A 12,260-nucleotide genomic window follows, 5' to 3' on the forward strand; every position below is an offset into this window, starting at 1 on the left:
GTTGGGTTTGTAATGGCTCTTCATGCTTCTCTGTGTCAGATGCTGGTCCCATTCCAAGATGCCCCTGTGGAAGTGGAAGAGAACACAGAGCTGCCTGACTACCTGCCTGAGGACGAGAGTCCCACAAAGGAACAGGACAAGGCAGTGTCCCGCGTTGGCTCACATCCCGAGGGTGGAGCCAGCTGGTTGAGCACAGCTGCAAACTTTTTATCCAGATCATTTTACTGGTGACTTCAACTTCAGTTTGGGGCTCAAGGACTGTGCAAACCAACAGGGGGCCAGCTTTCCATTGTTGTGGTGAACTGTCAAGTGCAATTTGCAATAGATTATCATGGAAAGTTTCTAGATTACATGACTACGTATGCTGCATTTTACATTTTATTGGACATTTTCCCCACCGAATGGTAAAGAGGACAGAGGCTGTAGGTGGAATTTGTTTATGAAGGTATTTTGGTATTGTTTTCCTTTGCTTAATTGCCTCACTATTTTTTGAAAAACATGGGTCCACTGTTAAAACCAAATGTATGTGCAGTTTTACATTCTGTTTTACATGAAGCATGTGACTAGGAAAAACTCGTTTTCTCCTCAAGCCTCAGGAGCTTTCTGAAGAGAAGTTTTGCATAGCTCAAGTTGTGCATGAATTATCGAGTATTTTTATCAGCTTTTCTTCATGAACGATACATGACATGTGCTTTGGTACCCTTCTCTGAAAGTTGAAAACATACCTAGTTAGCCCCCTTCTGTGCCTTGTTTATTTTGCCAACCATGTTTATAGAAAGGACATTATTAATGGCATTTTGCAAATGGAATTATATTCATTTGAACATAGCAGTACCTTAAAAAAAAAACTACAAAAAACTGTACAATCTTACTTGCTATAATTTTAATAAGATTACTGTAAGCCAGTTAAGACAACGGGGACATGAACAGCAGCAAAGTGCATTTGGGAGAATTTGGATGTGACCAAGCATGGCTCTGTTGACTCCTGCTCACTTAGATTGTAGTGGCTCATGAGAATGAAGTCCACTATGTCTGTGAGCAGCCTTACCCTGTGATGACACTGTGTCTTGCTAGAGAAAAGTAATCGATTTGTTTTGTTTTGTTTGGCTTTTCAGGACAGGGTTTCTCTGTGTAGCCCTGGCTGTCTTGGAACTCATTCTGTAGAATAACCGGACTGGCCTTGAACTCAGAGATTCACTTGCTTCCGCCTCCTGAGTGCTGGGATTAAAGACGTGCACCACCACCACCCAGCAAGAAGAGTGATACATAGTTAATAGTTTTAAGAGCTGACAGACTTGGAAACAAAGCTGGACGCCTCCTCGAATGTCAGCAGTGCCGCCCGCTTGGTCAGTCAGACCTCAGACATAAACTGTCCGGCACATGCCCATTCCAGAGATGCTGCTTTTTATTGCCCCTTTGTGGTTTTTAAGCAAATACTGCAGTCAAATTGAATAAAGCAGGACCCAAATTGTTGCTTATAGAGAAAGAAAGCCAGCACTGATCTTAGTCTTATTTTTCATGTCTAGCCAGGAAAAAAAAAAAAAAAAAGACTTCAGTGAAGATAAGATACATGAATACGGACACACTTTATTTAAAGATTGAATAATATGTATGTGATGCTTTCTTAAGATTCTAAAATATTTGGCAACTAATATTTTCTTTTTAGAAATCCAGCTAGATTTATTTTTGTGTAAGTGTCATTGAAAACTAACAGGAGGATACTGAAATGTGTCTTCATCACCATGTAGAGCTGCTGTTGCGCTACTTGGAGAATGTGACGTGAAATTGGACCCTGGAGGGTTTCCTGGCATTCTTATTGTTTCTCTTCTAGAGAAGATTGAAATCATCCAGTGTTACTGGGGGAAAATAATCGTAAAATACTATGACCCATGAGAGCTTTTGAGTTCATTCACATTGTGGCTTTCTGGAGTGAGGGTGTTGAAGGTATTTAGAGCATTTTCCCACATGTCTGGTCTCTGATTCAAGTGATACGCACAAACAGAAAGCTGAGATTTTTCAGGGCACATTGCTAACACTTAATACTACTTGCTGCCAGAATCAGATGTGTTGAAAACAAAACAACAAAACCACCTCCTTTCTATAGCCATTAAAGCAAAGTTTACTTTCTATTTTAACACATTTTTATTTTATTTTGCATTGTCACACATTTATTTAAAAACTATAGCCCTTTGTAGTGATGGTTCAGGACAGTTGATATTTCGAACTGATATTTGTGTGTATCTAGGTGTTCCTTTATTCCAGGACTCTCAGAGGAGTCAAGGCTACTATAATGGCAGTTTTTGGAATATATTGTAAAATAATAAAATAACAATGAAAATTGAGTGGATATTGTATTTTTAAAATATTTATTTATTTATTTGTACATATGTCTGTGTCTCTATGTGCACATGCCTGAGGAGGTCAGAAGGGTATCTGGTCCCTGGAGCTGGAGTTAGAGCCAGTTGTGAGCTGTCTGATATGGGTGCTGGGAGTTGAGTTCAGTCCTCTGCAAGAACAATACATGTTCTTAACCACTGAGCTATTTGTCCAGCCCTCGGATATTGTAGTATAAAGATTATTGATTCTTAATTTCTTTTTTATTGTGGTGCTGGGCATTCAACCAGGGACTCAAGATTCTATTTAAGCCTGTTTGTATTTTATTTATTTATTTTGAGACATGTTCTTGCTATCTAGTCCAGCTGACCTGAACCTTGTGTTTGGCCTACATTCACCTTGAACTCTAAATTCTCTTGCTTACATCCTGAATGCCAGGGTTATAGGAGTGCACCATCATGCCTGGCTCTTTAGCAATTTGCACACATACTATGTAACACATAGTCTCAGATCTACAGGTGCATCACCTGGCCAGTTGCTCTGTATCTATAGATGGACCCCTGAGCTGGAGAAACTACAATCAGTTCACTTGCTCTCCTGTCATACTTTGGGATTTGATTTCCCAGAGCTTCTTGTAGAGGCTTGTGTTCTAGCTCAGATCTACCCTTATTTTAAAGAATTGTTACAGGAGAATAAAAATTGCTTCTTATTTTGTAACTTGTTAGCTATGTAAGACTAGACAGTAATTTAATCCCTGAACTGTATAGCAAAATGAAGGTAAATTCCTTCACAGGATCGTTTACAGGATCATTAGTAGGATTCAATGAGATCATGGTGTTTTATAAAAAATATTTACTGGTATCCCGTGGATTAGTTGCTACTGGCCATGTAACACAATGTCTCCTTGATACTTATGCACGCCCATGTGCACATAGGCCAAGGCACACGTGTAAACTCAGGACAGCTTCTGGGAGCTGTCTCTCTTCTCCCATCGTGTACATTCCAGTATTGAACTGAGGTGGTCAGGCGTGGCTTGGCAGGCAGTGACCTTTCCCCGATGAGCCAGCTCATCAGCCTCCTGAATCTGAGAGAGAACATCATACTAGCTTTGACTTATGTATCTACATCTACTAAGAGTTTTTTGTTTGGTTTCTGAGGCTTGGTCATCTATGGTTTTTAACCTAAAATTTCCCCTTGAATTCATTTATCTGTTGTCAGGATTTCTTGGTTTTTGTTTGTTTTTTTTTTCTTCCTTTTTTAGATGCTGAAAATTGTGGAAAGGGAATGAAGTGATAAAGCAAATGTTAGAAAATATTAACATTTAAAGACTAGCATGCAAGAGCTTTTGTACTATTCACATAAGGTTTCTGTAAATCTCAAACTGGCAAAACTATTTTTTAAAAAAACTTTATAACAATTCTTTATTGATTCTTTGGGAATTTCATATCATGCACCTCAATCCCGCTCACCTCCCTGTGCCTCCATATCTGTCTCTCACAACTGCAGCATCTCCCCCAAATAACACCCCCCCCCCAATTAATTAAAAACAAAACAGCCACTTGCTCCTCCATCTTGCTCGTCTCTCCAATACCTTTTCATTCATCCTAGTGGCATTGAGAGCTGTGGTGTGTTAACGTATTATATTCTTTTGTCTGACCAGCCCCACCTACAAATGTTCATTGCAGTGAGTCATTGGTTCAAGGCCTCTGGCACACCATCATCACTGGACCCTCACTGAAACTTCTCTCAGATATCCTGCTGTTGCCCTGAGTCATGGAGATCCTGCAGTTGTCCATCAGCGGGACCAGTCCCTTCACATGCTCCAGCATGTCATAGATGGGGTAGATGTTAGGGTGGGCCAACCCAAGGCCCAGGATGTGGGTCTGGGTGGTAGCTGAACTGGTCAGGCTGGGCTGCTGGGACTGCCCCCCTCAGGTGAGGTGTGGAGCCAGCTCTTCTAGGTCCATGCCATCGGGCCAGCTCTGCTACAGTTGTGGTGAGAGGTGTGGCCATTTCTCCTGGGTGTAAAAGCCAGCTCTCCTGCTGCAGTGTTCAGCGAGAAGGGCCAGCTATCCCAGGGCCAGTGAAAGGCAGGGCTGGCTCAACACATCCCTCGGATTTCAACACATGGTTCCTATGACTTCCTGTGGTAATATGGACCATCATCACAGACCCCAGCTGCAGCAAGACCATGGACCCATACATGGCTCTTGGCAATAGCTCAGGCACAGATGTCACCATGGCCCCAGTGGCAGCACAGGCTACCCAGTCAGTATAGATGGCCCTGGTGGCAGCATTCCCTTGGACACCAAAATGCTCTCAGGTGGCTGATCAGATTCTGAGCATCTGCATGTCCCTCGGTGGCAATAGGGCCATGGAAATCAATACAGACCCCCGCTGTGGTAGGACCACGGACTCAGACATGGTTTTTGGCAGCAGCCCAGGCTCAAATGTCACCATGGCCCCAGGTGCAGTGCAGGCCACCCAGATGGGCACGGCCCCCACGGCAGCAGGCCCTCAGACACCAACATGACCCCTGGCATCAGCTTGGCCTTCGATGACATCAAGAACCAAGCACATCAACATAGACCCTGGCTATAGTATGGCCATGGACCCATATGGTGGTATTTTATTTGTACTGAAATGTGATTTTAATTGTATGTTAATAAAGTTGCCCAGGGATCAGAGCTATTAGAGCCATAGCAAAAGCTGGGCAGTGGTGGCGCATGCCTTTAATCCCAGCACTTGGTAGGCAGAGCTAGGTAGATCTCTATGTGGTCAAGGATACAGCCAGCATTGGAGTCACACACCTTTAATCTCAATACCATAGAAGACCTGGAGGGCTGTACAACAGACAGTGACGAGGCAGTCATGTGGTTGGTTTTACAACCAATGAGAAGACAGAACAGAAAGTCTATATAAAGACAAACAGACAGGAAGTAGGTCTCTTTCGGAGAGGTCTCAGCTTAAGAGGCCAGCTGCAGCAGGCAGGTAAGGCTCTTAGCTCTGATCTCTTGGCTTTTTTCTTTGCATTGGTTCTGTGTTTCTTATTTAATAAGACGGTTGGTTACATCTACAGACCCAGATATGGCCCAAAACTGTACTTCTAAAGCACATTTATAGGAACTGACAAATTACATCTACTGATTAAAGAAGTCATAATACACACAGGAAAAGGGCAAGTTTGATGAACAAGTAACTCACCAGACACTAAGTGATTACAGTGAAAGAAGGTCAGAAAACAGTCCTACAATCACTTTTGTGATGTCTTTTCTTTGTCTCTTTTTTTTGAAGGTGAGGTTTCATGTAGCACAAGCTGGCCTCAAATTTGCTATGTAGCCAAAGATGACCTTGAGTTCCTGGTCCTCCTGAAAGCTGAGGTGACAAGCATGCATCTCCTATACTCAGCACTTCTGTGAGACTCTTGCCAAAAATATATGATCTGACTTTAATTATAACCATAGGTCTGATGGGGACTTATGTGTTAGAGTGCCTGCCTATTCAGGATCTCAGGTACCTCTGTGTAGATAACTTCTAAACGTCCTCTGTTGTCATCTACAGTTCTCTTTTTCCTCTACGGTAGCCACCAAGTGTAAAGTCCCAGGGTGTGTTTGAACATGGTTTCTATGTTAGCCATGGCTGTCCTGGATCTTGCTCTGTAGACCAGGCTGACCTTGAACTCACAGAGATCTGCCTGCCTCTGCCTCCTGAGTGCTGGGATTCTACTTCCCAGCAGTCTGAGTTTTTATGTACAGTAGAATCATGCTCAGGAGAGGCATGGAACAAACTGTGTGCCAGGCACTGTGGTAAAATTACACAGTTTCTCATCTAGTCCTTAAAAACCAAGGTAAGTATGCATTACTAAGTTAGTATTTGGTAGGCAGGAAACTATGAGACAGATGTAGTGTTTCAGTGCCAGGTGACTGTGTAGTGAAGCCAGGACTCGAACCTAGGCAGTCAGAAGCAGCCGGCACCTTAGGTCCTGCTGCGCCTCTCCAGTGAAGCTATCACCACACCACAGGCATGTGTCTGGGGCTTTAATTTAGGCATCTGTTAGCAATGAGACTCAATGCCTGGAGGCCAGAAACATGAGTTTTGGGGGGAAAGTGAGTAAACAGGGTTGTCAATGTGGAAAGAGACCACATGCTCCCTATGCATAACTGGATTTTAAGTCTTCGAGCTGCAGGCCCTTTAAATGTTTCACAAGCCTTCTCAGCTAGAGTCAACTCCTCTTATTTTCATAACTGCTCACATCCTATCCAGTCAGACTAGTTTTTTTCCTTTTATTTATTTTTATTATTTTTCACTTTTTCAAGACAAGGTTTTTCTGTGTAGCTTTGGAGCCTGTCCTGGAATTTGCTCTGTAGATCAGGCTGGCCTCAAACTCACAGAGATCCACCTGCTTCTGCCTCCCAAAGAGTTCTGGGATTAAAGGTGGGCGACACTACTGTCTGGCTTGTTTTATCTTTGAGACAAGGTTTCTGTATGTAGCCCTGGCTGTTCTAAAACTCTGTGTAGACTAACTGGCTTTCAACTCACAGAGATCCACTGGCTTTTGCTTCTTAAGTGGAGGGATTAAAGGTACGTGCCAGCATGCCAGGTCCACCAGACTAATCTTAGTGTTAAGTTTTAAAAATCATTTTCTGCTTTACCAAGAAAGGTGCTAGGATTGCTGGATGCTCGTCTAGCTTTAAATTGGCCCTGGGTTTAGCCTCCAACCTAGTTATTCACAGAGTCTGTAACATTGGTGTATACTTTTGCAAGGCTTGGTTGTAATATCTCACTGTTATAGAAATAGTCTATTTAGGTCTATCTATCATACGGTTAATGCTTCATCTCTATCCTTTATTGGTAGTCTTTCTTATGTGTAATCTCCTCTTTCTTCTTTAAAATAATATGGAAATAAACTATTACTACAGAATGCTTAAGAAAAAGCACGGACTGGGCAGTGGTGACACAATCCTTTAATCCCAGCACTCAGGAGGCAGAGCCAGGTGGATCTCTGTGAGTTCAAGGCCAGCCTGGTCTACAGAGCGAGATCCAAGACAGGCACCAAAATCACACAGAGAAACCCTGTCTCGAAAAACAAAAAACAAAAAACAAAAGAAAAAGCATGGGCCACCTTCATCCTGCAATATAGGCTATGTAAGTAAAGGTTCCTATCTTTTGGTCCATTCTCATTTGCGTGTGTGTGTGTGTGTGTGTGTGTGTGTGTGTGTGTGTGTGTGTGTGTTTGGGTAAGAAGCATACACTACAATTCTAACATGTTCAAAATATGTTTTACCCAGAATACAGTCTCTGTGCTCTCCTTTGCAACCTTGGTCATTGGTTCTTCTCACCAGTGAGAGCCATTAATATTTTGAATGTCCATCAGAAACATATACTGACCAACTTTTTCCTAATCCCCCCACCCATAAATGGCTGTATCATGTCCTTTATCTTACCCTTTCACTCAAATTGAATCTTATAAGTTACTCTACACTCTCTACTTTGATGTCTTTTTATCTAAAATTTGCATAAGAGGAAAATGCATTTGTCTTTCTAAGTCTGACTTAGTGTGTTTCATATGACTTCTTATTCCATCCAATATCCTTGCAGGTGATATCTTTTTATTTTTTATGTGTATGTGTGTGAGCTTTCATGAGTTTAAGTGTACTATATGCATGCGGGAGCCCATGGAGGCCACAAGAAAGCATTGGATCCCCTGGAACTGGAGTTGGAGATGATGATGAGTAATGTGGGTGCTGGGAAACAAACATGGGTCGTCTGCAAGAGTAGTGAGCACTCGTAACTGCTGAGCCATCTCTTCAGGCCCATAATTTCATTCTTTATGGATGTGGGTGACTAGTACTCCAGTGTGTGTGTGTGCATGTGAGTGTGTGTGTGCGTGTATGTGTGTGTGTGCGAGAGAGAGAGAGAGAGAGAGAGAGAGAGAGAGAGAGAGAGAGAGACAGAAAGAGACAGATAGAGACAGAGAGACTGCACTGCCTTTATCATTTCATCATGGGCACTCAGATTGCTTGCATATAATGGCAATGGTGAAGAGTATAAAAAGAAAGTGTACACAGGTGTGATGGCTACTGTTAATTGTTAACTTGACAAAATCTAGAGTCACCTGGGAGACGGGCTTCTGGGCATGCCTGTGGGGGTTGTCCTGATTGTAGTAACTGAAGTAGAAGGCTCACCCTTTGTAGTGACATCATTCTCCTGGTCTGTGGAGAAAGATAGCTAAGGAGTAACGAAATTCCTCAGTCCTGCTTCCAGTTTGAGACTGTGATGTGACCAGCTGCTTCAGGTTCCTCTGCCCTGACTCGTTGTGATGGACTGGACCCTTGAACTGTGATACACAACAAACCCTTCCTCCCTCAAGCTGCTTTTGCCAGATTCTTTTCTCACAGCAACAGAAGAGAAACTAAGACAGCAGATATCTGTTGAGTGCTGACTTGGTTTTCATGGGATATATATATATATATATATATATATGAGTGGTATAGCTGGGTCACACGGTAGTAATATTGTTAGGGTTTGAGGAACATCCATTCTGATTTGTTGGGGAATATTAGTTTAAGATTTGTTTATGCTGTGGAATATATTGTTTAATGATGCAAAGATGTGTTGCATTCTTTTATGTTGCATTTGTTTAATTCTGTAAAGCTGTATTACTTTGCCTGCCTAAAACACCTGATTGGTCTAATAAAGATCTGAACAGCCAATAGCTAGGCAGGAGAGAGGGATAGGTAGGGCTGCCAGGCATAGGGAATAAATAGGAGGAGAAATCTAAACTCTAAGGGCAAGAAAAGGAGAAGGAGAGGAGGATGCCAGGGGCCAACTACCCAGTCACACAGCTAGCTAAGGAGTAAGAAGGAAAGAAAGAAGCAAGGATTAAAGAAAGGTAAAAAGCCCAGAGGCAAAACATAGTTAAAGAGAAATGGGATAATTTGTTAGAAAAGCTGTCTAGAAACAAGCCAAGCTAAGGCCAGGCATTCACAAGTAAAAATAAGTCACTATGTATTTATTTGGGAGCTGGGTGGCGAGCCCCCAAAGGAAAAACAATAACAACAACAAAAAAAACCAACTACATGATTTCAATAGTGGTTGCACTTATTTATATTCAAAAGAAGAATGTTATTTTCCCTCTATGTATTTATCATATATATAAAAGATTTTGTTCTAATGAATTCTCCAAGAAATATTTTCAATTTCAAATGGAGACTTTAAAGTTATTTATGAAGTTCTACCTTTAAAAAAATACAACATACAAACTATTTGAAGAAAAATAAGTAAACATTGATTTTACACCTACATTTTAAATTTTTTAAGCAGGGTCTCATTATGTAGCCCTAACTGCCCTGGTATGCACAGAGATCCACCTGCTTCTGCCTCCTGATACTGGGAATAACTGTAAGGGATGTGCCACCACACCTGGCTACACTTACTTTTTAGAAATCAGATTTACATGAATTTTAGAAAAATGTTTTCTTTCTTTGTTTTTTATTTTATGTGTATGTGTGTTTTTGCCTGCAGACATGTCTGTACATCCTATGCCTGCCAGGCCCACAGAAGCCAGAAGGGGCATCAGATCTCCTGGAACTGGGCTTACCTGTCAGAGACCAAACAAGGACCATGGAAAAGTACTAGCTAAGCCAGAGAACAAGCTTCTACCCTAAACCGGATGCCCCCAAAGATAAAGAACAGGTCAGGCAGGTCAGGTAGCATAGCAACAGAACAATGGGCCCTGACCAGTGACCTTACCACCTAGCAGCCTCACGACTTGCACGACTTGCATGTAGCCCTTCACCTGCACGTACGGCACGTCGTGCACCCCTTCCCTCCTTCCCTCCCCCTCCCATGCTATATAAGCCTTGCTGAGGAGAATGAAATTTGCAGCTTGATCAGAACACACTGTCTTGCTGTCGTCCTTTCGTGTCTCCCCCGTCCCTCTCATTCTCTCCCACAGGTGGGTCGCCCCCGTTGACACCCCGCTGGCCGGGGCAACTGGCGCCCAACGTGGTGGCTCGACCCTTGCCTCGTAGGGAGTTGAATGTCCTTCTCCGGGAAAGCCCAGACGTCTGGTGGAGATTTTTGGTGATCGTCTGTTGAGACTGCCCGACTCGATGCCCCTTCTTGACGATCCGGAGGAGAGCGGGAAGGACGAGGTTAGTCTAAACTTAGGCTTAACCATGGGACAGGGAAGTTCTTCTCATGACCTTTTCCTTAAGGGCTTTAAAGAGGCCCTCAAGACACGAGGGATAAGGGTTCGTAAAAAAGATCTCAACAAATTCTTTAGTCACTTAGAAGACTGTTGTCCCTGGTTTCCCCAAGAAGGAACGATTGATGAAAAACGTTGGAAAAGGGTGGGTGACTGCCTTATTGACTACTACCGCGTCTTTGGTCCAGATAAAGTCCCTGTCGTAACCTTTTCCTATTGGAACCTTGTTAACGATATCCTCAAAATCCAAAGAACCTCCCCCTCCCCTGACATCGAGTCGGTTATTTCTCAGGGACAAAAAGTCATGAAAGAACAGTCTCGTCCCCCCTCTCGCGCTGATTCACATCCTCCCCACTTCCCCCAACCCCCTTCACGAGCACCCTCTGTACAGGAGATTAAAAATATGGAAGAAGGAGCCCAATCACCCCCACCCCAGTCTATCTACCCTTCCCTTCAGGATCTTGACCCGGCCCCCCTTAACCCTGGCGATGAGGCCGGTCAAAAAAAAGAGGCTGCCAAATATAATTTTGATTGGCCACCTCATGTGTCCTTGGCCCCCTTAACCCCCCTCTCACAAAAGCCACTTCCAACAAAGACACCATACAATCTTACTCAGCCCCCTCCTTATGATACCCCTCCCATTGCCCCCTTTTGTGCCCCCGTCATTGAGGCCCCTGCGGGTTCACCGCTGGCACTCCCAATGCTGACCCCCGATGATTCAGAAATTCCCCCTAATCTCGTAACAGAATTACAGCGCCTACAGGGCACACTTTGGGCCGCAGACAACACCTGGCCCTTCTAAAGGAACTACGCTCCCTTGATCAGGAGCTCTCCGATCTCGCCCTGGGTGCCCCGAAAACTTGGCCTTCCCCCACATTTCCCTCACTGACCTCAAGGGCATAGGTCAATCCAACAACACCCTCCAATCCTCTAAAGTTCTGACCTGGTCAGATGAGGAGGGCAACCAGGGTACTGTCACCCCCTTTGTGGTCCCTGGGCTCCCTGTCAACCTTTGGGGCTGAGATATTCTGTCCCAAATGAAAGTCATCCTCTGTAGCCCAAATGAGGTGGTTACCCAACAAATGTTACGAATGGGCTTCATCCCAGGCAAGGGTCTCGGTAAATTTCAACAGGGCCAAACCCAACCCATTGTTCCAACTAATAAGACAGACAGACTCAGTCTCGGCTTTGAGGGTTTTTAATTGAGGCCACTGCTCCCCCTGTACACCATGCAGACAAAATCACTTGGCTTACCCATGAACCTGTGTGGGTAGACCAGTGGCCTCTGCCACAAGAAAAACTACCAGGCGGCGGAGATGTTGGTACAGGAACAGCTCGCCGCCGGTCATATTGAACCATCCAATTCCCCCTGGAATACGCCCATCTTTGTCATAAAAAAAAATCTGGAAAATGGAGACTCCTCCAAGACCTACGAGCCATTAATAAGGTTATGCAGCCCATGGGCGCCCTCCAACCAGGCATGCCCTCACCCATTGCCATCCCTGAGGCCTATCACAAAATGGTTATCGATTTAAAAGACTGCTTCTTTACCATCCCCCTACACCCCGATGATCGAGCTTATTTTGCCTTTAGCCTCCCTCGGGTTAATTTTCAGGGCCCCATGCTCCGTTTTCATTGGTGCGTGTTACCCCAGGGAATGGCAAATAGCCCGACTCTCTGCCAAAAGTTCGTGTCTCAGGCAGTGGATCCCATACGC

At 43.9% G+C, this 12,260-nt stretch overlaps 1 protein-coding gene across 1 annotated transcript in view; it reads left to right on the top strand.

Annotated features, from left to right (window-relative positions):
- The window catches only part of Armc1 (armadillo repeat containing 1), a 32,021-nt gene extending 29,679 nt beyond the window's left edge, over positions 1-2,342 (top strand). The window contains exon 7 of the mRNA XM_059254044.1: positions 40-2,342. Coding sequence (XP_059110027.1) covers positions 40-231 — 192 coding nt within the window. The 3' untranslated portion in view covers positions 232-2,342. The remainder of the gene's footprint in view (positions 1-39) is intronic.
- Positions 2,343-12,260: the final 9,918 nt, after the last annotated feature.

The sequence above is a fragment of the Peromyscus eremicus genome, chromosome 2 (assembly GCF_949786415.1).
Source record: "Peromyscus eremicus chromosome 2, PerEre_H2_v1, whole genome shotgun sequence".
Lineage (NCBI taxonomy): Eukaryota > Metazoa > Chordata > Mammalia > Rodentia > Cricetidae > Peromyscus > Peromyscus eremicus.